Here is a 26,860-nt window from a genome sequence, read left to right as displayed (position 1 = left end):
CCTTATTATGGAACAGAAGGGACCTGTTCTGTTATCAGTGTTTGCATATAATTGCTTATCCTTTAAGGTTAACTCACTACCTCAAAAGGCATGTTCTGACAGTTAAAGTTCACGTGTACCAAAAACTGGGTTTCACTGCACGAGGGAGTGCAACACAGAATTATTGCAAAATAATCTGTTTTCTGTGTGGACTCCAAACAGAAGCCTTGATATGGAGGAAATGATTTATATGCCAGCTGGTTGGGAAGGGGTTACAATCAAATAGGGATGAATGTGAGGCAGCTGAAGTTTGTATTGTGTCCAATTTTAATTAGTACTTGACAACTGGAGTTCGTGCTTCATGTGCCCTGGCATTGACTTTCCTTAAGGGCTTAGAATGGCTAGAGGAATGACATGACTTTGTCACAAGGTGTTATGGAAATATAAATCCGTGATGAAAGTTCTGGGTTCCCAAAAATAATGGAGTTAATTTTATTGAAGATACAAGCAAAAGTCATGACTACAATTCAGATTTTAAATTTTGTGTTTATGTTTTTTTCAGTGCAAATTGTGTTCTTCCTCAGAACTGTCTCCTGGAGACTTTTGTGCTCTGCTGCTATTGTCCTAGGGTTAGAACATAGGAATCACAAATCATCTCCGTGATACATCAATTGCATGAAAGCATTCGCTGCCTTTAAAATCCATCCATGTTCTCCTTTGACTTTAAGACAGAGCAGCGTGTGCCATCTTGTCTGTCCTTAACTGTTGCTGCCAGTCTGGGATACATGGCCATCTGCTGGGAGTTAGAGAGTGAGACAACTTACTTTTCATTTCCTTGCATGAGTCTCTTCCTGCAAAATATCAAGGTAATGTTATTCCTTTTTAGGGTTATACTGAACAGTTGGTCAGCTCTGAGTTTCTTAATGAATTTAGTTTTTCAGTCCTCACTCTCAAAACCTGGTTGGCGTACTGGGAGTTTGCGTCTCAGTGTATTTTATATAAACACAACGATCAGTAGCCCAGCTGCTGTGTGCCAGGCCCTGAAACTATGACAGATCCTGTCCAAGTAACTGACAAGAATGAAAGACTCCTACAAGACTGCAGCATGAACTTACCATGATTTACTTGACTGCTAGGATGCTTTAACTCAAGCGGTTCAAAAACCTATCACAACAGGGTTGGGAGAATCAGACATCTGTGGTGTTTTACTGCCTTTCCACTCTATGCATGCTGCATCTGACACTTCTTTTTGTTCTTTTTCCCATTCATGCAGTCACCTACTGCTGGCGACAAGGATGACCAAACACTGACGGTAGGCAGCAATTAGTATGTGTCTGAGTATTTATTTCTCAAGAGGGTAATGAGAAAAGACTTGCTTTGGTTTGGTACACATCAGCATTGTTCTAAATTACTGGGTTTTCTTTCTCCCCTCCTATGGTGCTATAGAATTTAAATCTTAATTTCCAATGACAAAACAGTGAATTAATTCCATTGTTCAGCTTCTATCATTTTTCATTTGGTGTTTGTACGACACCAAAAATTAATGCATGCACCTTGTTTTTGTTACAAAAAATTCCATACCTTTTTTTCTTTTTTTTTTTTTGTTTTGTTTTGTTTTGTTTTGTTTTTGTTTTCCCTATAACTGGTTTTCAGCAGTCAGTCAGCAATCTGCTGGCTCTGGTTATCCTCTTTATCCAAATGAGCAGACTGCCATCCTCAAAGCAGTCTTACTCAATTGGGTCTATTAAATACATATGTTATTGTACTAGACAATGGCATGGGGAAAAGAACCTCAGAATACATTTAAAAGTTCTTTAAAACCATGTAAAAGATAATTGTATATTAGCTTCATTGTTGTAAGTGTACTGCCTTACCACTCTCACAATCTGTTTTTGTAAACAGTATTTAATGGATCGAACCAAAATGAATATATTTCACTCTGACTGAACTCTAGGATTTTACTGTTAAAAGGGGGTACTCTCTGCCCCTTTTCTCCATCATTTGGATAGTCTGCTTATTTGCAATGTAATAGAGGCATTTAAAATTAGGACAATTTTGTGATTCAACCACAAGGTTCTTCAAAGAAACATATTATGAATTCTTCCTTATGTCAGTATGAGGTTTTAATTTTCTTAACATTTTAAGAGTTTTCACAGAGAAGGGTTATTTTCCCCTGCTCTTTTCTTTTGCCCTGTGAGACTAGTGGCTAATTTGATGATCCATCCCCTCCAGAGAAATTGGCTATACATATAACAATGTTTAATACAGTGTATAGTTTAATATAATCTCCTATAGGTGATGTTTGAAAATATTTCACTGTGTGGTGAGATGTGAGATTAATTTATAGTGTTTCAGACCTATTTCTACACAAAAAAACAAAAAAAATCTAATTTCTGTCCCTTATTTTCGACATAGACCAAGCCACGTCTCCAACGGGGAGGAAGCTCTGCATCTCTCCACAACAGTCTAATGAGGAACAGTATCTTCCAGCTCATGATTCACACACTTGACCCACTCGCTGAAGGTATGCCTATTATTTATTTTTTTCTTTTATCTTCTCCCCATGAAACTATCTTTTGTATTTCTGTTGCTTTCACCAGTGTTTTCTGAACGTATCTGAATTTTCTGAGATTTCTTATGGCATGACTATGTACTCCCACCAAGACTTGCAATTTAGGAAATGTGTTCATTGTGGTTCTAACCAAAACTGATCACTTGGTTGATACATAATTACTGTTTTTCTCTGCCTCTGGTTTCAGCAGTAAGTTACAAAAATTCAATCATCTTTTACTTTTGTAGAGTGTTTTGTTTGTTTTTGCTTTTTTCCTAGTCTTGACTTCAGTATATAAGGGAAAAAAAAAAAAAAACTGTGGGTAATTTGTCACATGTAATTATAGAAAAGGATGAGGCTCTCCTGGTTTGGTTTTGGGTGGATTAACACTGAGGTTAAAGAAAATACAACAAGCATCCCTCTGTGTTACCTGCATGTTAACAGTTTGCTTGCTTTGTCCATGTTTGTTGTAACTTTTGTTCCTTGAGAAGTTAGCAAGAAGATCATGATTGCTTTGGTCTGAGAAGGTGGCAGAAAAAACATAACTGCTTTGCAGTTTTGGGATGCTTTGAATTTAACCTTTTGTAGACATTTAAAAAAAAAAAAATCAAGACCAGGTGTTTATTTGGTGTGTGTGCGTCTGCAAGACTTCTTGCTGTGGTAATAATTGTCTTGAGAAGTAGCACTTGAGGAAATAGTGTGAGAGACTAAAGAAACATATAACTGGCAGTGAGAAATTCCAAACATTGGTGATCATGAAGTACATGTAGCACTGTCTTTCATTTGAGTTCCTTTTATGTTTCTTATTGCAGTATTGTACACAGCTCTTTAAATTGCTCTGTATCTCTTGGACAAGGCAAATCTACTTGTCCAGTCTCCTCATCAAAAGATGAAGGCAATGTTCATGTTGTCAACACAAGGGCAATTTTAACTCTTGCATTCTCCACACCATTATTTCTACTCTGATCATGATCCACTGCCACAAGAAAATCGAGTACTTGTTTCTCTCTTTCGTTGGTGCTGCACTATTTGCTATCAAAGTTTGTTGCCTGTTAGCTTGGACTTATCAGCAGACTGTGCTCTCTATCCCCATGAATGCTGAAAAAGGACTAAGAAATTTATTGGAGTTACACATTTGGCTTCCTTTGTTTGTATCACTGTGGTAGGTGAGTGGGATTTCTTACTGCTGCACCCATTCCTTTTAAGTCTGATCTTTACCCACCTGATAGCCAAGCTTTTTGCTTTGCTAGAAGAACAGACTTCCAGTCTCAACTTGCAAATATGCATATATATATATATATATATAATTTTTCATGACAATCCCTTGCACTCCTCTTTTCCATGCAATCAAAGGTCTTGGGCTGCAGATACATGTGATGTCTCTAAGTGCTAATACAAACAAAAATTCCAAACTGAAGCAGTAAATAGACTTCATCAAATCATTTTTTAAAATAAGAGAAAACAGAAGCAGGTTGGGAAGAACCTGCTAGCAGAGAGAGAAAAAAAAAAAAAAAAAAGGGCAGATTGAAGAGCACAGGAAAGCTAGAAACATTTATTGGAGTTCAATTTTGACTTGACAAAGGTTCAGCAATAAGATCAGCTCTCAGTTACTATGTATTTCTCCATTGCTCAGGCTTATTTCACTTGTTTCCCAGACATAGATTATTCAGCATTCAGACTTTTTCCTACCGCTTTTCACCCATGGCAAGCATGCACCATATAGTGTGACCCAAATTATTCTCCCTCTGTGAAAACACAGGAAGAAAAGGGTTTCAAAATATGAAATCTGTCTAGGGAGTCACAGAAGCCCATCTCTTTTGAAAATTAGATTTTGTAGTTAAGTATATCAGGTAACTCAGTGCAATTACTCATTATTTCAGTAAAACTCTTGAAATCAATGTGGATTGATAGAGATAGTTGCAAGGGCTACAACTTATTTAAATAACTACAAAAAATATTTTTTTATGGTTTGCTTGCTCATAATACCTCACTGTTTCCTAGTTTTATTTTTGTTTCTATCCAAATGCTTATATTTCTCCCGGAATTCATGTTCTTCAAAAATCAGAATCCAAAGGTCTTGTACTCTGAGTACAAGGCACTAATATGAAACCTGTACGTTTCATTAAAACTGACTTGCTGAGTTAAAATTTACAAAGGCAAAACATATCTACCTACCTTTGCAGTAAATATTGCATTTTAATGCAGAATTTTCATAAAGAAATGTCCAAAAACGCAGTGGAAAATGGTGTGAAGACATCTATGTTAGAATTGATATCAAGTTTCCACTGACTACACAAAATTAAAATTTTAATTAATGAAAGCAGAAATGTATTGCTAAAGGAGTGCAATTCCATAAATATTTTTACATGTGCAACTTTGCTTTTATTTTTTTACTAATGTATTAAACACTGTGTTCTGCCACACTTTATGGTCATTAACCTCAACTGAGCCACCACCTCCTTTGTAAGCAGACTTGGTTTTCAAGATCTTTAGCACTGCACTCTGTTTGGAATGTAGACACTCATTTATCAGCGTCTCCTCTCTGGCTGGTAAGATCATGGAGCAGATCCTCCTGGAAACCATGTCAAGGCATACAGAAGACAGGGAGATGATTGGAGACAGCCAACATGGGTTCACAAAGCACAGATCATGCCTGACTAACTTGGTGACAGGTAGTTAGACAGTTAGTTAGAGTGGACAGCATTGGTGGACACAGGAAGAGCAACTGTTATCTACCTTGATTTGTGCAGAGCCTTTGATACAGTCCTGCACAAGATCCTTATCACCAAATTGGAGGGGCATGGATTTCATGGGTGGACTGTTTGGTGGATAAGGAATTGGACCGCATCCAAAGAGTTCTGGTCAATGGCTCAATGTCCAGGTGGAGACCAGTGATGAGTGGTGGAGTACTGCCCCTATGAACACAGGCTGAGGGAGTTGGGGTTGTTCAGCCTGGAAAAGAGAAGACTCTGAGGAGACCTTATAGCAGCCTTCCAGTACCTAGAGAGAGCCTACAAGAAAGCAAGAGAGGGACTTTTTTATGTGATAGGACAAGGGGTAGTGATTTTAAACTAAAAGAAGGTAGATTTAAATTAAACATTCAGACGAAATTCTTCACTATGAGGGTGATGAGGCTGTGGAATAGGTTGCCCAGAGAAGCTGTGGAAGCCCCGTCCCTGAAAGTGTTCAAGGCCAGGCTGGATGGGCCTTTGAGCAACCTGGTCTAATAGAAGGTGTCCCTGCCCATGACATGAAGGTTGGAAGTAGATGAACTTTAGTGGTCCCTTCCAACACAAATAATTCTATGAATCTATGATTCTATGATTATTGCATGTCTCCACTGAATGCTCATAAATTTTCATGAGATTTTGTGTTTCTCAGTGGCCAAATTCATTACTACATAGTCAGATAATTCTGCAAACATCCAAAACAGAAAAGGTATTTTAGTTTGATTATTGGTGTAAATACTGTGACTATCCCATGTAGTTAATACTAGTCAGTAAATATAGATAATGTTGCACTTGAATCTTGTATTCAATTCAAAAATATATGTGATAACTGTTAAGGGTAGCTGCCGTATGCTCTATCAATTACCTATTTGGCTTGGTATCAGTTTAACCCACCAAACTTGCTCCATGTTCTCCTGTTTTAATCTTCCTGTGTATAAAAAAACACAAAACAATAAACTGGCACATCATGTTTACTTTAATAGCCCTGTACCATGCTAGCTAAGTGATTTTTGAAGCTGATAGCATTTCCTTGTTAGAAATTAAAAGAAGGGGTAATATTTACCGGAACTGCCTGAGACGTACAATCTTTTATTATAAAATCCGATCTTTTGAGGGGATATAGAAGTGTAAAGGATTACCTGGTACTTTCTTTGGCCCGTACTACTCTCTCCACTTCATATGCCCTTTCTTACAACAGAAAACAGTACATAATGAAGAAATGAACATGCAGTTCATGTTAGTTTTGAGTTTTGTGTAAGCTACAGAAAACAAGCTCTGTTGCACTCATAATGAAAGATGATGGGTCTTGTGTACAGCCTCTGAGGCCAAAGGATTTCTTCCAAGTCATTTAAGGTCAGTACGGATCAGACTCAAAGGAATAGCAGGAAGAAATTCTGAGCATTTTTTGGCCATATATTAGCCATCTTGCGTATCCTCAATATTTCTGCTAGATCATGGCTTAGATTAATGGGTCAAAAGGTCAATATATCATTGGCCATATTTTTGGATTTGCAGGAAAAAAAAATAAATTTAAAAAACCATTCTCAGAGGAAAAGAGTGTGAAAGATTTAAATCAAAGCACAGACATACACAAGAACTCTGGCACCCCCTGCACTTGCGTGTACTCCTTCTGTACTCCTTTCTGTCTAATTTCTTCTGCCATTCATTATTAATCCTTTTTTCTTCCATGCTTGCTCTTTCCCCATTTTGCTACCATTTGCTTCCTTTGCTTTGCTCTTTTTTTCCTTATACTGCATCTCTCTCACGTGCCCCTGCTTCCTTTCACCCTCCTGGAGGATGGCTTCCTCAGCACTTGCATTCCTTCTGGCCTGCTGTGTGTGGTGGTTTTACTCAGGTGGGCAGCTGAGCTCCACCACAACCACTCACTTACTCCCCCTCCTCAAAGGGAAAGGGGGAGAAAATGGAATGTAAAGGATTCAGGGGTTCAGGTAAAGACAGGTAGATCACTCAACAATTATTGTCACAGGCAAAACAGAGTCAGCATAGGAAGATCAATATAATTTATTACCTATTACTAACAAACTAGAGCAGTAAGAAACAAAACAAAACAAAACAAACAAACTAAAAACACCTTTCCCCCATCCACACTTTTCTATGCCCTACCCCTGAGCAGGGCAGGGGAATGAGGAATGGTGGCTGCGGTCAGTCCCTGTCGCTTCGTCTCCGCCGCTCCCTCACGGTCCCTCTCTGCCCCTGCTCCCCGTGGGATCCCTCCCACCGGATGCCATCCTTCCCGAACTGAGCGTGTGGGGGCTGCCCACAGGCAGCAGCTCTTCAAGAACTGCTCCCACATGGATCCGTACCACGGGGTCCATCCCCCAGGAGCAAACTGCTCCAGCACGGGTCCCCCACGGGTGGGCGGCAGCTCCCCCCAGACCCCTGCTCCTGCGTGGGCTCCTCTCCACGGGCTGCAGCTCCGGCCCGGGGCCTGCTCCTCCGGGGGCTCTCCATGGGCCGCAGCCTCCTCCAGGCCTCATCCACCTGCTCCACCGGGGACTCCTCCACGGGCTGCAGCGTGGAGATCTGCTCCGTGTGGGAGCCATGGGCTGCAGGGGGACAGGCTGCTCCTCCAGGGGCCTCTCCACAGGCCACAGGGGAACTGCTGCTGAGTGCCTGGAGCACCTCCTGCCCTCCTTCTGCACTGACCTTGGGGTCTGCAGGGCTGGCTCTCACTCTTCTCTCCCCGCTGCTGTTGCACAGCAAGTTTTGTTTTTTTTCTTTTTTTTTTTTTCCTCTTTCTTCAGTCTGCTCTCCCAGAGGCCCAACCGGCATTGGTTATTGGCTCAGATATGGCCAGTGATGGAGATCACTTGGATCACATCTTTGGAGATGACTGAAAATGGCCCTTATCTAATGTGGGGCAGCTTCTGGGTTTTTCTCACAGAGGCCACTCCTGCAGCCCCCTGCTACCAAAACCTTTGACACACTGTTTTGTCATTTGGACTTGTGTAGCTTTTGCAAGCTTGACAGAGCAGAATTCCCACCTAAACCCTCTTAGGGGTAGCGTAAGTATTATAGAATGTATAAACAGTCTGCATGACTATTAAAGATCAGCTTGACCTATACACTTATTTTTATATTAACATGTATTTATAGAAAAACAGCTCATGTTATTTACTTCTAAATAATTAATTAATCAGGATGTAAAATTCCACACTTTAGAATCTGCTTTTCCTTTTCCTCTTACCCTCAAGTGTGGAAGTTTTAAAGTTTTTACCATGGCTTGTGCCTGTCTTGTGAAAGCCAGCTTATTAAATCTTGGAGAGCAGTGAGCTTGCAAAGTGTTCAGCCCATCTCTGACAGATGAGCAACATCTGAGATCAGTGGGAGTCACTGGATGTTTGGCACTTTGCATTCAGACAGATGTGTAGACATGCTGTGTATTTAACAGCCTAAGACAAGAAAGGCTTCTCTTGAAATTTTGATTTCGACTTAAGGCTTCAAAGAAGATAGGAGTTCAGCTGCTCTAGTGGGTGAACGTCTAGGATATTCGTTAGCTGGATGGAAACTTTACAGCTGAAACCTCATTGTTCATTAAAAATATAAATATCCATATGACATTAGTTTTTGTTTGCTTTTATCTTGTTACAGATATAATGACCTTGGTACAGATCATTTCCTGGGGATTAAGATTAATGATTGCCTGTGCATCAGTGTATCATCTACTCCCAGCCAGTCATTAATCCCCAGGAAATCCTGTGCCAAATTTGCTTCTGCTTAAGTGCTGGTCTGGCAGTCCTTTATTCATCCAGTAGCAAGCTGGACTGTTCATAACAGCATTATGCATATGAATAAGGATTGCATCATCAGACCTGCTGTGTTGGTCAGGCCCCAATCCAAAATCCAAGCAACTTAAACATAAATCATGGCAGTCCTTTTTTTTTTTTTTTTTTTTTTTTTTTTTTTTTTTTTTGAGTCCTATTTCTGAGATACCTTTGTCTGAGTCCTGGTTTTGAAATGGACATTCCTCAGTTATCAAAGGATAGGATTTACAAAAATATCTCTCTCTCTCTCTCTCTCTCTCTCTCTTTCACCCTCTCTCTCTCTTTTAATAGTAAAGTGCTGTTGTTTTACAGGAAGGAAAATCATGGGGAGTATTTTCTGTAAAACTGTCTGCTATGTTATTCTGCCATGAATAGAAAGCCTACCTTCCCCCTTCCAGCTTACACACAGCCTGTCCACCACAGAGAGGTCTGGGGAAGGTTGGGCTCTGTCTGCGTTTGTGGGACCTCTGGCTCTTACTGCTGTTGCTTTAAAGAGCTATACCTTCAGGATCATGGAAGCTCCTAGAGGTAGTCTGTTAAAAAGGAAAGATATGGGTGGTGAAGTAGGGATTCAGAGTGTCAGTGCAACCTGAGGCTACATAATTTTTCTTGCACAGCTTTAGCAGGGGATGGGAAGGATGAGACCTTTTCCTTATCACACCACCACTTTTCTGTCTGCTGATAGGCGGCCACAGGCCAACAAAACATCTTCCTTGGCAAGGAAGGATTTAGCTAGATGTTGACTCCCTTGCTCCTGTATGACAAGGATATAACTCATATGCAAATGGCATTCTCTGCATGAAAATGAGCAAGATATAAATCTGTGTCACAGCTCAGTCCCCAGTCAGAGATGCATATCTTTGACAATTCTTTCCTATTCCCTTCTCTAACTGTATTTCCAAAATGAAAAACTACAGAATGTACTTCTGCAGGAATAGTTCTTGTTTATCTTATATGCTTTACTTTTTTTTTTTTTTGTGAAAACATAAGTATGGTGCATACTATTGGTGAGAGAAGTAACCTTCTGTTACATAAAGCTGAGCTGACAATTCTGCCACTTCCTTCACTGAATACAGAAAAACATACTATTGTCACTTTCTGCTCTGACAAATGAAAAGCAGAAACCTGCATTCACACTTCTCAGGAAAATAAAGAATGTGATTCTCAAAGTTTTTGACACCGTAATGAATTATTTACAATTACTCTCTACATCCTGTTGTGTTCCTAGGTATTGATGTTAAGAATTTCTCAGCTTTTCTATTCACCTCAAGCTATTTTGCTTATTTTGCTGCTGCTACCTGTGTCCTTTTCTAAGATGTCTTATAAAATGTCAGTTTACCCCAAAGACAACTGTCAAAGGTTGGGTAACTTTCACTTGACTGGTCACTTAGCAGGCTCTCAGTTTTGGTCTCATTTTGCAAAAACCTTGTGCTCTAGTACTTCCCTTGGCCTAGGTAATCTGCAACACCTCACCCCAACTGGGTACCTCTTTTTTGGCTGAAGCTGTTTATTTGTTAACATCGTCAGAGAAAAAAGGCCAGGCAGCACAGCTCCCACCAACTCAGAATCACAGAATCACAGAATCATCTAGGTTGGAAGAGACCTCCAAGATCACCTAGTCCAACCTCTGACCTAACACTAACAAGTCCTCCGCTAAACCATATCACTAAGATATCACTAACTCATGGGCTGTGCTCAGCTTTTGCATTGCTGAAGTAACCTGAGCACTTCCAATCTCCTCACTTCCAGCACGTGGACTCTGCAGGACTGCAGTGCACTTCTTAGCACTGTGCCAGAGATGAAAGAATTAAATTTTTGTGGATTCTAACCACAACAGCATTTTATTTATCATGAAAAATAATGCAAATCTGGAAAAAATGACTACGTATCATTCTCTATTCTAGATCCTTTCACACTTGTTCTTACTCAGCTTGGAAATGTTCTTACTTCCTCTTCTGGCATGCCACAGAGAAACAGCCCTCTGAGCAGAAAAACATGAGCTTTCTGGCTTTCTCTTCTGCTGAAGGCTGAAACGTTTGCAAGGGACATCTGCCAGAGACGATGGGGGCTCCCTGCCAGGCTCACAAACAAATTAATAGTTGTTAGTTATAATCTAGTGTCTTGCCTTTCTCTCCATCATGTAGAGCCTCAGTCTGATATGAAGATAAAGAGCATCCTGTCTTACAAAGGCAGATACTCATACCCTTTATATAGCTACCTTTCACAGAATCTTTTTTTATTTCATTTTATTTGGAGGGGACCTCCTGAATTCCTCTAGGCCAGCACCCTGCTCAAACAAGATCAGCTAGAGCAGGTTGCCCAGGACCAAATCCATTCATTTTGAATATCTCCACAGGTGAAGACTCTGCAGTCTTTCTGGGCTACCTGTTAGTTTGACCACCATCATAGTAAAACAAATAAGTAAATAAAAATGGAATGTTCTTATTTTTAATCTGTGCTAATTAGCTCTTACACTATCAATGGGTGCTTCCAAGAAGAGTCTGGTTCATGCTCCTTCATCTCTCCCATCAGGTTTATATGGATGTACCTGGATATAACATGGATAAGTTCTCTCTGAGCCTTGTCTCCTCCAGGCTAAGCAGCCCAAGCTCTCCCAGCATCTCCTTGTATGAGAGATGCTCCAAACCTTTCATCATTTTTGTAGCCAAGTTACTCATTCTGGTAGTGGCACCCAGATGTGTCTTGCACGTGCTGAGGGGAGGAGAAGGATGACCTCTCTCAACATGCTACAATGGTCTACTAAATACAGCCCAGCATGCTGTTGGCCTTCTTTGCTGCAATAGCATGTTGATGGATTGGCTTTCAGTGGCATGCTTCTCAGCTCAGTCATTAGCACTGAGGAACCAGAACTCTCCAGTGAGGCCTCCTTTCCCTTTTCTTTACTTTTCAGCTACGTAGAGACCACAGAAGTTCTGTTCCTAATTTAGGCACCTGAAGTTGCATGGTTAATGTAGATAAGATGAGTATTTTTACAGATATTTCCAACATCAAACTGAACTCCCCAAACATAAGGTAAAGTATAAGTAAGGTAGAAATCATGAATTATATTCAGCTAAAGGCAGATCTATTTGAATAGACAGAGATGTTATCTTAGATAGCTCTGTTAATATATCTTGGAAAGTTGAGAGAGAAATAACTGTTTTCCCTAGGGAATCACAAAATATTACTTCAGATTTACAAGCCAAAAATGGATAGCTGAAATTACAAACTTCCATGTAGCACACATAAGATATAAATCTCACTGTAACAGCTGTGTAACTTGAGTTGTCTACAAAGACATGGGCTTTTGGCATAGAGAAAACAGTATCTTAGGCTGAAAAAGCAAATTTTATTATGAAGCTATGTTTCAGCTGATTTATCTAAATGTTCATTTTGAATCATTAGCTACAACTAAACTAGTGGAATTTTTAAGTCTGAATTGTTTGAGTGAGTGGGTTCATTTAGCATACATGCAATTTATTCTTGTCATATTTTGGGAATGTTGGTCTTGCTTTTCCTAAAGACAATAGCTGCACTTTCAGTGACAATAGGGTGAGCAGGTTTGAAACGTTTATCCTTTCCACAGAATGTGTCTGTAGCTAGCAGTGTGCATCAAAAATTGGATGTGCTTTTATTATACATAACTTAAGGTACAAAGAAACCCGTACAAATTTCTCTCAGAATGGGCAATTCAATGACAAAATGTAGCTGCTTGTTGTGTGCCTTTCAAACTCTACACCAATAAATGACAGGTCTTCTTAACTTCAACTGTCTCAAAATACAAACAGGAGAGGGCAGCAAGGCGGCACTCTGTACTAGTTTAACTGACAGAATTTCAAGCTACTTAAAAATTGAAGAACTGGTCTCCCTTTCCTTTTTATTAACTAAGTTTTCCCTACTTTTATTAAGTCACTATTTCCACACTGGTAAAACACTCTAATCATATAAGCAGCCTGAATTTCTAAGATAAGCAGCATAGGTCACCATTTAAATCAGTATTCTTCTGTGTAGGTAGCAAAGTTTAAATAACAGAAATTTTCTGGTGCCTTTTCTAATTTATTTTCTAAAATCTGAAATGTATCCCTTGTGTTTGTTTTGTGGTAAACGTTAGTTTTCTCAACAATTTATTTCTATATGCCATGTTTTATTCTTTTAACTAGAATCTACTCAAGCTGCTCGCTGCAGGCAAAATTCTTGTCTCACATCCCATGATATTTTCCACTGATGCTCTGTTCTTCAGAAAGCATTTTCTTCCTGGGATTCCCTACAGAGTATGAAAGGAAGGCATGAATATTTAAATGCAAGTGTTATCCCAGAGCAGGGTACAGCTGTCCTGACTATGCAATTCCATGCTTAATGGCATTGGTTTTATTCTAAGTTTCTTCCTAACTCTGAATTTCCTTGTTAAAAAAATATTAACAATAAAGAACATGAATAGTTGATAAGCCTGTATAGATAAGGGTATGACAGTGGTTATGAGGGGCTTTCTATTGAGGTGGGAAGTGAAAACCTTCCTTTGGTGGTTTGCACTTGGTAGATTACTTCCTCCTCAACAGGTTGATTGGACATTCTGACGGGATTGTGAGGGAAGCAAACACTGCTCTTCCATTATTTTCCTCAGACATGCTGAAAACTGGAGTGGCAATTCATTGCATCTGGAGTTGTATGTGTCCAGCACCCCAGAGTGCCAGGTCTCACAGTGTAGTGGTTTTACCTGCTGGGCAGCTAAACTCCACCACAACCTCTCTTTCACTCTTCCTCCTCAAAAGAAGAGGGGGAGAAGAAAGTATGATGGAAAGAAAAAGGCTCAAAGTTTGAGATAAGGATAATTTAATTAAATTAATAAGGATAATTTAATTAAAGGGAAAAGAAAGAGGGAAAAATCAAGCAAAGGCTGCGCGGAAGCAAAGAATGAAAAAAATACATATTCTCTACTTCCCGTCAACAAGTGATGCTTGGCCATGTCCTTGGAAGCAGGGCCTCAATACATGTAGTGGTTATCTGGGAGGACAGACATCTTTGTAATGAGAGCCTCCCCTCTCCTTCCCCTCCCCCACCTTTTATTGCTGAGTGTGACACCACATGGTATGGAATATCCCTTTGGTGGGTTTAGGTCAGCTGCCCTGGTGATGTTCCTTCCTCATCTCTTGCCCAGCCCCAGCCTGCTGGCTCTTGGGGGGTTTGGAGGGAGTCTTGGTGCTGTGCCAGCACTGCTCAGCAACAGACACAGCACTGGTGTGATACCAGTGCTGTTCTAGCTACAAGTACAACACACAGAATTATATGGAACGGTGCGGGGAGAGGTAACTCCATCCCAGCTAGAGCCCGTACACACAGCTGCTGGGTAAAATCCTGTCACCATCAGAATTAGTGGTAAAGTTCCCAATGTCACTGGGAGAATGCAGTCTTCATGTCAACATTTTAGAATTCCCATTTGCATTAATATTAGAAAATTCTTTGGAAGGGAATACCCCCTTCAAAGTGGGAACTGTCTTTGACCCAGACAGGGTCAATTCTGTCAATTTATCAGTTGTCCTTTGATGTTTCTATGTCCTAGAGAATGCATAGCACATGTCTTGGTGAGTTTGCTGGCAGGTGCCACAAAGATATCATTAGAATAAAAGAAGATGGAAAAGGAAGCAAAATCATCAGGAATAAGATACTTCATACTTTTCTTAAATGAAAAAATAGTCACTTAAAAATATCAAAAGCAGGGTCTGACACATAATATGCATTTACATGACTTTTGTTTCTGTTACTTATGTGTTAGTCACCTCCTTAAAAATAATTGCCCTTTAACATATATCAGTTAAAAACCCATGGATCCTCTGACATCTCCGACAATCTTTTGGTACCATAAGATTTGCTAGACAGTATGGTCTGTAAGAAATGGGTGTTTTCAATCTTCATTTTAAGTGGTGCACTAAGAGCAAAGAAATAAGCAGATCGTGCTTTGGGGTGTTGTTACTGTCCTGAACTGCCCAGAACTCTATGAGTATGATTGTATACATTTTTAATTATGTTTCTGTTCACACTGCAATTAGATAAAGTTATGATAAACTAATTATAATAAAACCAGACAAGTTTAATAAGATTATTATCAGGGCAAAAACACCTACAGTAAACAACAGGGTAAGGACACATAAGGAGAAAGAACAGGAACAGAGGCTTACAATTTAGAGACAAGATGGAAGTCAACCACATTTTGTTGTAGAGCCCAGAGATACAAAGCATCAGATAATTTAGTTATTACCCAATGTTCTGCCTACTGGTCAATAAACTGTCAACTATAAGCATCAACATGAGTTTCTGCCTTATAATTTTCGTTTAAATGATTTCCTTTATTTGCTTAGGTGTGTTAATAAAGGAACACCGGTATTAGCATAATCCAGAAAGACAGAATTCTAAAATATGTGCAGTTATTATTATTTAATGTATTACTTGGATCGAAAAGAGATCCCTTTTTATTTACCACTGCACCAGCTCAATTGCAAGGCTTCCATTTTTCAAGAACTGGCAACTTGAAAGCCCACAGGTAAAAAAGTAGGCTACAACACTGACTTATAAATTACATAGTTTAGATTATCTAGAGGCAGTAGGAGAAAAATGTTTTTGCTTTTTGAAACATCTGTTTTTTCTACTCTGCCTGCTGCAGTGATAATACACACTAACTCCTACAGCAGTCCCAGTTTGTCCTACATGGGATATAAGTAGTCTATGAGAAACTTAAGAGGTACATAGAGTACACAAAAAATGGGAGTCAAATTTAAGCTGAGTTTCAGTGAAAATATTTTTTTTTCAAAAGAATTCTTCCTTTTTAAAATTTACAATGTCTGATATCCTTTAATTGGTGGGATCTGTACATTTTACCTCAAACAGTCTATGTACAAAGGCATTATTTTTTGTTATAGGTCTGCCAAAGGTTAGGACTCTCGTTATACACCTGCAACGTTAATCTCCACCAGATCTTTCACATGCTTTTAGTGTTGAGATTTCTTTGATCCTAATGTACCACTGCTGATGAAACCAAATCAAGTGTTGATTCAACTTTAGGTTGGATAGCCACTACAGTTTATCTAGCACAATTTTTGAATTGGCCTTCTTTCTGTGTTTGTGGCTGGGTCTCTGATTATCTAATTGAATTTTCTCTAGACTGTGAGAGCTAGAAAAAGTTAGGAAAAGTTAGGGAAAAAATACTTCTTGATGCCATAATATGAATTTCTCTAAGTCCCCTGGCCTAACTATCCAGCCTTCTTAAAAAAAAAAAAAAAAAAAAAAAAAAAAAAGTGAATATTGAAAGGAGATGCTGTAAGACATGATGATGAAAGTAAACACAAATCAGAAACCATATCAGAAAGATTTAAAGGGGGAAGAAAATCCTTCCAATAGGAAATCTCTGTGGTGGTCTTACCCTGCTGGGCAGCTAGACTCCTCCACCACAACCTCTCTTTCACTCCTCCTCCTCAAAAGAAGAGGGGAGAAGTATAATGGAAAGAAAAAGGCTCAAAGGTTGAGATAAGGATAATTTCATTACAGGGAAAAGAAAGAGGGAAGAGACAAGCAAAGGCTGTGCAGAAGCAAAGAGGGGAAATAAAATTATTTTCTACTTCTCATCAACAAGCGATGCTTGGCAATGTTCTGGGAAGCAGGGCCTCAATGAGTGTAGTGGTTGTTTGGGAGGATAGACATCTTCATGATGAGAGCCGCCCCTCTCCTTCTTGTTCAGCTTTACCCAGCTGGACAGCTGAACTCCACCACAACTGCTATCTCACTCCACGTCCTCAAAGAAAAAAAGGAAGAAAATACAGTGGAAAGGGCTCAAGGTTTGAGATAGGGATAGGGAGATGGTTCAACGATTATTTCATGGGAAAAACAGGCTCAACATAAGGGAGATTAATATAATTTATTGCCTATCGCTAGCAGACCAGAGCAGTGAGAGCTAAAAGCAAACTAAAAACACCTTCCTCCATCCACTGTCTTCTATGTCCTACCCCCGAGCAGGGCAGGGGAATGGAGGTTGCGGTGAGTCCCTGTCGCTTTGTCTCCGCCACTCCCTCATGGTCCCTCTCTGCCCCTGTTCCCCATGGGTTCCCTCCCACGGGATGCCGTCCTTCCTGAACTGAGCCTGTGGGGGCTGCCCACAGGCAGCAGCTCTTCAAGAACTGCTCTCACATGGCTCCGTACCAGGGGGTCCATCCCTCCCCCAGGAGCAAACTGCTCCAGCACGGGTCCCCCACGGGTGGGCGGCAGCTCCCCCCAGACCCCTGCTCCTGCGTGGGCTCCTCTCCACGGGCTGCAGCTCCGGCCCGGGGCCTGCTCCTGCGGGGGCTCTCCATGGGCCGCAGCCTCCTCCAGGCCACATCCACCTGCTCCACCGGGGACTCCTCCACGGGCTGCAGCGTGGAGATCCGCTCCATGTGGGAGCCATGGGCTGCAGGGGGACAGCCTGCTCCACCAGGGGCCTCTCCACAGGCCACAGGGGAACTGCTGCTGAGTGCCAGGAGTACCTCCTGCCCTCCTTCTGCACTGACCCTGGGGTCTGCAGGGCTGGTTCTCACTCCTCTCTCTCCCAACTGCTGTTGTGCAGCATTTTTTTTCCCTTTCTTCAATCTGCTCTCTCAGAGGCTCAATCAGCGTCACTTCCTGGCTTGGCTCTGGCGAGCAGCAGTTCCCTTTGGAGCTGGCAGGAGCTGGCTCTGACCTGACGTGGGGCAGCTGCTGGGCTCTGCTTACAGAGGCTGCTTACGTAGCCCCCCCTCTACCAAACCCTTGCCACATAAACCCAATACACTTCCCCTTGCCCAGCATTTGTTGCTGAGTGTGACCTCATATGGTATAGAATATCTCTTTTGTTGGTTTAGGACATCTACCCTGGTAATGACCCCTCCCCACTTCTTGCCACACTATATGGGCTGCTGCCGGGAAAGTTAATTCCATGCCAGCCAGACTGTTGTCTATTGTAGGAGGCTATTTAGAAGATCCACCCAGAACATAAATAATTAGAAAGTCATTATGATAAATGCAAAATACTTGATAAAAAATATAGTCCAGTCAGAAAAAAAGACACCCTTAAAATCACTTCTAAACATGGAATTAGCAAAAATTATCTTGATTCTTATCTTGGAGGATAAAAAAGTAAACAAAACATATTTATCTCCAAAGCTGTAGGCTTTCTATTAAGCTGCTAATTTCTTCATTCAAAGTTTCTATTTACCGTGAAACAGCATAATCAAAGAGGAATAATTAACTACACTGCTATTAGGAACTTTCACTCTGACTTCTTCCATGCCTTTTCTCCCCCAGTCTTGACCTCTGTTCTTGCTGTTGTCCCACAAAATATGTAGTAATATATTTTGATTTAAGTAGCACTAATGTAAACGTACAGCCTTCAGTGGAAAACTCTATTGTCATAAACCCAGCCTTCATTTCCTCCATTTGCAGCTGGCAATAGACAGACAGCCTGTTTTAGATCCAGCCAGCCAATGAGCTTATTGCAGTCATCATCCTTTCTCTGCCAAGTGCCACAGCTCTTTTCCTTCTGATAGCTTGTAGGAGAGCTTTCCATATCAACTCAGCAAGAATGAGTAGGTCAACTTATAAAACTAAGTGGATAAAGTCTGTGTTAGCCCAACTCTGTGGTTTAAACCTGCTGGGGACATAGGAGTAGTGTCCCCAGCTGTGCTGGGGAGTGATGTCCACGTATTTCCAACAGTGGCAGCAGGATCTGCTGGAGAACATCTACTGTGGTGTCATAGCTACCCCACCACAAGCCTATGAAGCTCATCAGTGAATAGCATTCAGATCCTGCAGTTCTGTAGCACACAGGGAGCATTAATCACTAGTTGTGGGTCCCCTGTAGTTTCTCTCACTGGGACACTGTTTCCTTGATTTTCTCTTATGCCCATTCTGACCCACTCTGAAAGAGAAGAGAATCCTCATCAGGTTTAAGTCTTCATGAAGGAGATCATCAAAACTTTGCTGTTTTTGTTGTTGTTGTTGTTTGTTTGTGTCTTAACAGACATAAACTATGTATCCTACTGAAATTTTTTGTATTTTCATTGCTTAAAATAAAAAGATGTGGCCTCCTCAAACTGGTGACATATTGATTTCATACACTTTTTGCCTTTTCCATGTGCCCACTTGTATGCAATAGGCCACTGAAGAGTGAGAGTGCATGACCATACTAAAGTCTTTGTTACTTCTTCTGAAGGCTGTCAAGAAGCAGCTGACCTTCAGAATCATACGTGCAACCTCTTCCACAAAATTCCCTTTTTTCTCCAATATGTCTCCAATACGTTTCATGTTTACAATGTTTTTAATAATTATTTGATTGCTTTGAATTTGCAGTTCTTGACTACAAGCTCATTCTCAATTTCATTATCAGTTTTGAGCCTTTACTTTCTTGTTTCACTTCTCGCTACTGTCTTATATATTCAATCTTTTGATAGGTTGAATCTATGGTCTTTGGTTTGAAAATTCAGGAAAAATCTGTGCTCTCTGTGTATTCATTCCAGAGTGCTTAACAATTCCTTCAAGCTGCCACTGATGCTGATTAAGTATTATGCTTTGATGCCTTCATGACTTTGGAAGTCACACACAACAGTGGAGCTACACTAAAAATTCAGGTGTTACCTTCAGTGACCTCTCCTTATCACTTCTGTTTTGAATAAAATAAATGTCAACTCAGAAGCTTTTTAGTTACTGTGAAGAAGTGTGAGACTCATTTTCATGCAAATATGTATTTTTATGCCAAATGAAAATCTTGTGCTTGTCTAAGATACCCACAATGCATTACTTTGTTTTGAGAGTCTGAAAACCACATTTTTCATGGGTACACACTTCTAGGTGGTTGCCTTAAAGCAGGTGTTTGTCTTATGAGTATTGTGAGAATCTCTGGGCCAGGTTCATTCCTTACATTACTAGGGACACCTGCAGTGAGTATCTGAGATGTTGGTAGCAAGAGATCAAAGAGCTCTGGAAATAATGGCTGCACTTTCCTTCCATGAGAGTCTATGGCAGAAATTAGCATTTCACCACAGACAGTACCTATGAGCATTGAAAATAAAGTGAGTAATTAGGTATATTGTTTGAAATTGCAATCCATGTGGCACTGTTGAGTAACAATATTCTTTTTTCTGTTTACTTTGATATTCTGTGGCAACTGCATAGGTAATAGAGAACAGTAGGTAATAAGGCAAATTTGTCGTAATCCTTCAGGAATCTCAGACAGGATTAACAGGAACCCTCTGCTCTCTTCTAGTGTAAAAAATATGCAGAAGGCAACAAATTAATTCATTGTCTCTGTCACTGTTGAGGATCAGCTGTTAAGCTGCATCATGGCATCCTTTTTGTTTCTGCGACCAGCGGGGATGCTGGTACTGGCTGGCAGCCAGTCTGTCTGCTGTGACCTCTGTGTGGGAACCACATACCATGTCGACAAAACTGGACTTATCAAATTTTAATAATGTTGGATTTTTTTTTATCTTTTCAAGCACACTCTATCACAGTATTTCAGATTTCCAAGGCCATTTAAAATCAGTTTATTTTAAAAGCTGACAAATTTTTCCAATCCAAATTTTTTTTTAAAGTACTTCGATTGAGTTTGAGTTTACTTACAGTCATATTGAGCAGAATCCTATTATAACCTGAAATTTTATAACAGAAGCCAGTACATTAGAGGCAGACTGTATAGAGGCAGATGTCAGGTATTGCTGAACAGCACTGACCCAAGTAATATTGAAATCCACAAAATAATTCATGCGAATATGTGCAGCTGACAGTTTCCAGCATCATAGCTGTGCATTGCAGCCAGTGGCCTGTTGACTGTATAAAATGTTCTTCTCTGTATATAAGACTACAGAAGCTTTGAGTAGCATAATCTCACCAGCAAGATTATTTTTTTTTCCTCGAAATAATTTTGCTAACTGCAGGAATTAACCTAGTTTAATCCTTGGTGTGTTGAACATTGCCTGGAGCATAACTATTGTCAGCATCATGCACTGTCATGCATATCTGTTTGTTTCTTTTCTCTTTTTCCATAACATCAGCCTCCTTTTTTTCTCTCCTGTTTGCCTTGTATCTCTCATTTCAGGTGGGAAGCAAACAGGCCTAAAACAGATTGTCAGTATGTCAAGTGCCCTGCCTTTCTGCTGCTGCTTTTATTCCTTCTGGAGATGCAGCTTAATTCACCATTGCTGTTGGCTTCCTCTGAAACCTCTTCTGTTTCAGCCATTAAATCGGAGGCCTCATGCCTCAGATCGATTTTGTTCATTTTTCTTTTTGTTGTCATGGTATAACCTTCTTCTCAACTTTGTCCATCTTCACCTGTGCTCCTGCACTCTTTTCTTTCCATGAGTTTAAACAGTACCTCTCTGGCAGTGTCATCTCCTGTGTGTTCTCCTGTTTCTGTGATTACTGTTGGGTTCCTTTTGGCATCTGTCTTCCAATACCATCATCCTCCTCCAGTGGACACTTTAGCCCAGGTTCTAGCAAATCTGACCATAGAAATGTCAAGACAATGATCAATGAGAATAAATTTAAACAAAGTTGCTGGCCCTTTAGTTTGTGGACATGGTGCCTGAATTAAACAGCACATGTGGTCCCAAATGGTTCAATATGCACATTGAAGTTATAGGGAGCTCTCACAGTATAAGGAATTCAAATCTTTAGGGCTAAAACAAAGATTTTTGGACAGCTTCGTTTGTGTAAAAGTAGCTACAAAGATTATGCTACAACAGTAAGTATATTATTTTTTTTTAGAAAACAGTATATTCATTATATATCATTATGTAACGATACGTAAATTTCTCTCTTTAAATGACATCTTTCTTTGCTTTAACAGAGACTTAGAATAATGTCATATGCTAATGGGTTTACTTATGTGCAAATAAGAGACTACATTGTACAAGCAGGAGTATGCCAATATTTGTAATTGGTTTTGTTAAAACAAGACCATGAAAGAATATTTACAATCAATCACTGTTCATTTATAAAGTTAACACTGATAATAGCATGTATTTTTTAGTTACACAGTATAAAGCTTTCTTTGTCTCTGCATTGCAGAAATGTTCATTTGGCAGATTTAGGTATCATCAAACAGATTAAAAACTAAGGCCTTTTAAAGCATATGTTTTATGTAATATCAGCATTTTACAGTTAAGAACTAATGGCCAAACCTGCACTAAAATTCACTTATGTGGAAAAACATTGAAAGATCATGAGGTGCATCAGCTAAAAGCAAAATAATTGGCCAGCATTTGTATAGTTAATTGCTTAAACAGATTCATAAACATGAAGAGAGAATATTTCCAAAGAAAACACCACTATCGAACTGTTAAGTATCCATTTTATATGATTACACTCTGTCAAAGGTTGGATGATCAGAAGCTCAATTGTAACATTTTACATAAAAAATAACAAGTGAAATCATCCACAAATTCCTCAACAAATCGTTTACAAATTGTTCCTTGTTCTTATTTTTCCTCTGTTCTGTTATGTAGAATGTTGAGACCAGTATTAATATATTGTATTTTTACAGATGCAAATATATATGAATATATGCATTTTTTTTAAAGAAAAAAAATATATTTTCACACAAAAATGAGGTGTAAAGCAACAACTGGAGAAAAAAAAATGTATAAGTTTGTATCACACAGAAAAATAAGCATAGCCCTAAAGAGCTGGAGATCTCTGCATTCCATTCTTTTCTCTGACCTGATAGACTATAATCATATTGAGATCTATTTAGTGTTAATGAATTTAGGTCTCATAGCCCCCAGTAAAGCTAGTAAGCATATCTCTTCTCATTTTATAAATGGCAGGAGTGGTTAAATTGAGTAACCCTCTACAGCAAGTCAGCATCTGCAGTGATGCCAGAACAATGTATGTGAGACAGTGTCATACACAATTCCTGAGATTATATGTTTTTAATTTATTATGTTTTGGATGTGTAAGTATTTGATTGTATGTCCTGAGACATGTATAAAAAGCTCAGTTTCCAAAGCTCCTGCTGCTCAAGTCCTGTCAAGGTTTGTTATGTTATTACCAAATAAGGAGACACCAAATTGGTAATCACCTTGAAAAGGCTGAATAGTAGATTTCGGTGCTTCTCCTAAATCTCAGTCTAGCAAGTTACTCATCTAAAGGAAGTGACTTGTGAAATTTCTGGTGGGGGGGAAAGGCACTTCCATTTCTGTACTCCATGTTTCACTGTCCTGCAAAATTTTTTGCATCCCTGTTGAAGTTTATGAAGCACATGCAAAAACGTGTACATTTCTTGAATGTCTTCTGGTTCCTTATCTTTGTGTCTTTTACTGTGATGTTGTAGAGCTTGGATCATATGGAAACCTAAAATATTATGACACAATGACTGAAGAAGGTAAGAAATATTTTAGAATTGTTTGTATCGGCTTTTTTCAAAGCCTTTCTTTAAGTGTCTTTTCTGTTTTTTGTTCATTTGTTTGTTTGTTTTTTTCCTATTTTCAATTTGTCCATTATGGAATGACTCCTTTTTGCATGACTTCATTGGCAGTGTGATCAGTTATGGCTCTTTTTTCAGGTTTTTATTTTCAACATTTCACCTTTGCTACTTTCAGATAAGGAAATAGAACAGAATGTTTTTATTAAAGAAGAATATACATGCAAAACCACACATAATTTATACAGCACAATATAACGTAGATTGTGAATACTTATTTTATGTCATGTTTTACAATGCATTCAAGAAGGTAATTTATGGATGTTCAAATCACTCAGCTTGAGAACAATTATTAAGTGACTTTAGTTTGCTGCATTATTCAAAAATAAGGAATGAATTTTAAAAACTAGGCATGACTGTTCATGGAGTATTAATTGTATGCTTAATTGCAATTACTATTCAATTTAAAATCCTGGTTCTAACAATACAAGAAGGAAGTGATTAGGGCCTGAATCAGGGCTCAGTATCTCAGGGAACTTTTCTGCTGATTCAAAAGCATTACTTAATTTCCACCACATTTTCAGTCCAAGTAAAGCCAGCACTTCTGTAATTCAGAAGTTTCCCAGTCCTGAGACCTGAATATCTATAAGATCAAGGCTTGTTGTCCAGCTGTCTGACTACAGTGCTAGACAGATGTTTTCATGAGTGCTCAGTTTAGCACTCACTGGTGTGCTTGACTATGGAGATAAGCTTGAGGTCTGTAGTTTAACTGCCCATTCCTACTTACTTTTAATTCTGGAAATATAAGGTGAATAGCTTATATTCTCTGTATGTATAAACACAGACATGCTCTAGATTATTGTTTAGACTGATCTTGTTGAAAAGGTTTTAATAAAACCTTCATTATATGCCTTCTGGCCATTTCTCCTGGAAAACCAATCAACCAACCAACCAACAAACAAGCAAAAACAAGCAAAAAAAACATAACTTCTGACTCTTTCTCATTTTTTATTTGTGTTGCTTATAATCACATATAACTGCTATTCTGGGGCCAGCTATTGGAGATGGCTCCTTCCACCTTTGTGCCTGATATTGGAAGACGATGTTTTCTTCTGGAGCAAGCATGACCACTAGCTTGTAGGGCAGCCTGGGAGCACCACCAGATTCATTGTCTGACTCACAGAAGTGGTACTAATATAAGAGAAGGTGCTTGAGATGAGATTTTACCTGGCAAACCTTGGTGTATGTGTTGTTTAAATACACTTCTGAAGCACCTGAAATGAGTCATTAACCAAGCCGATTCAGATAAGGCTACCAGAGCTAAAGCTTTTGCAGCACATCTCATCTCAGTGTTTTTTACATTCAAGCTGCAAATGTCATTTCTCATTCTAGCCTCAGAGCTGGATATGTTAAGGTTCTTATATTTTATTCCAAAGTGTAAAACCTACCATTTCAAAAGCAATTGCTGCATTAGTAGTCTTCAGGTTTTTATAAATATTGTAATGGTAGTTAAAAATAGCTATTCATGGGAAAATATCCATGCAAGTATGCTATGTACAATGTATGCACATATTATCACTGCGCCTATGCTGAAATAATGCTATTAATATTCAATGTCACCTCAGAAAACACTCCTCATGAATAAATAATCAAAGGCCATACTGTAGCAGTAGCTAAAATCTAGTAGTAGAAATTTTCCAGTAACAAAAAGAAGGAAGGAAATTCTTTGTCTTTAGGAGTATTAACACTGACAGGTCTACAATACAGTATAGCTTCTCGAATACAATTTTCATAATCATTTTCATATGTATTTCATAAAGCAATAATGAATAGTGTATCCCAGAAGCTATATTTAGATCAAAGTGTGCTATATTTTCAACTCTCTATTTGGATATTCAAAAGTATAATCCTTATCACTCCACATTACACTTATTCATTTATTTTCGTTATCCCTTTCTCTCCTTTTTTTTTTTTTTTGACTGAGCTTTCTATACATCTTTTACAGTAAGTTAGCCAGTTAGCCACAGTAACATGCAAATCCAGTTACAAATTCCTGATTTTTTTTTCTAATGCTGTACATCCTTATCCTTGGGCTGCCACCCATACCCTGAATGGAGGTAGCCAGCAGATCTTTCATTCCTTTGATGGAGAAGCACAGGCACATATATTTTTGCTGCTGCATCAGCATAAGCAGAGACAAAATGTGACAGTTGGGTGACAATACCAGATACAGCCTAAAGGCCACTGGGGGCCTTTGTGCTCCAGGTCTTAGAAACTGACTTTAGATTAATTGTTGATTAATCAGCAAACAAATCATTTTCATCCTCCCAAATTGTTTTAGATTAATTGCTTATTAATCAGGTCCAACTCAGAGAGAAAATATACCCTAGCAGATGGGAAAAGACCCTCACATTAATCCTGTGTCAAGTAGCCTCCACCAACAGCCTACTACATGACAAAACTGCACATATTTTCATGTAGCACTTCTGCACCATTTTACAGTTTAAGCAGAAAGTGCATGAAGCAAATCTCTAAAATTGATCATTTGCAGCCCCCCGGTTGAGTTCCACAGCTGGCCACCAGACGGACTGGTAGGAATGGTTCAGACTGCTCAACAGCCACAGATTTGGCATTATATGAAAGCTCAGCTATAGCGCTGATGGTGCGTATGTGTGGTAATTTGCATTTGATCTGAGACTGAGAAGTAGACAAATGATAAAGTCTTACATTTTTTAAACCAGTAGATTTCTGAAGATAAATTACTTTTCTGTAAAATCAGAGGATTCTGACCCTGGGAAACTGTAGCCCATAATTTAGATCGTAGTCAAGTGATTGCATTTTTAATATGTCCGTGATCAGGAAGGGAATCTTGGCTGGATGATGCCAGCTGGATATACTCATGCAGATCAAGGTGTATGTTTATTACACAATACCGATTTGTTTGCATACATTCAAATATAAGAAATTTAACTTTAAGCTACCTTCTTTCCTGATCACCCAGCCTTGATCTCATGTTCCTTCTGGGTCATGCTTTTTAAATTTAAAAGAACTGCAATGTCTGTCCGAGTTCAGAAAATCTAGATTAATTAAGAATTTTCTATAGCTATTATCCTATTTTTATTATCCTATTTTTATCTATGAAGTCAAACATTGTCATTGATCTACACTCTTTGGCACCGGTTGTGAAAATTATGCTTAGGTAGTAAAACCCATAGCACCTAGGACTGTTAAAGAGGAAACAAAAGCTTCTAGCTTCTCCAAGAATTAAGAAGAGTAGCATAAAATTCCTATGGGTTCATTTAGTAATGCCACTAAAAGATGAGAAAAAAGGCACAAGAGAGCATGTATGCCTAAGATGAAATCTTTGAGGTTTTCTGTAAATTTGAATAACTTAGAAATA

General features: G+C 39.2%; 1 protein-coding gene across 4 annotated transcripts in view; it reads left to right on the top strand.

Moving 5' to 3' along the window:
- Positions 1-26,860, top strand: part of SLC24A2 (solute carrier family 24 member 2) — a 144,745-nt gene that overhangs the window by 60,290 nt on the left and 57,595 nt on the right. For 2 of the 4 annotated variants that reach the window (XM_040542058.1, XM_040542054.1), the window contains exons 3-5: positions 1,253-1,291; positions 2,395-2,503; positions 23,371-23,421. In XM_040542058.1, coding sequence (XP_040397992.1) covers positions 1,253-1,291; positions 2,395-2,503; positions 23,371-23,421 — 199 coding nt within the window. The remainder of the gene's footprint in view (positions 1-1,252; positions 1,292-2,394; positions 2,504-23,370; positions 23,422-26,860) is intronic. The other 2 variants (XM_040542055.1, XM_040542057.1) reach the window with 2 other exon arrangements.

This window comes from Cygnus olor, chromosome Z (assembly GCF_009769625.2).
Source record: "Cygnus olor isolate bCygOlo1 chromosome Z, bCygOlo1.pri.v2, whole genome shotgun sequence".
Classification (NCBI taxonomy): Eukaryota; Metazoa; Chordata; class Aves; order Anseriformes; family Anatidae; genus Cygnus; species Cygnus olor.
Note: the sequence above shows the minus strand (reverse complement) of the source record. Positions and strands in the feature narration are given on the sequence as shown.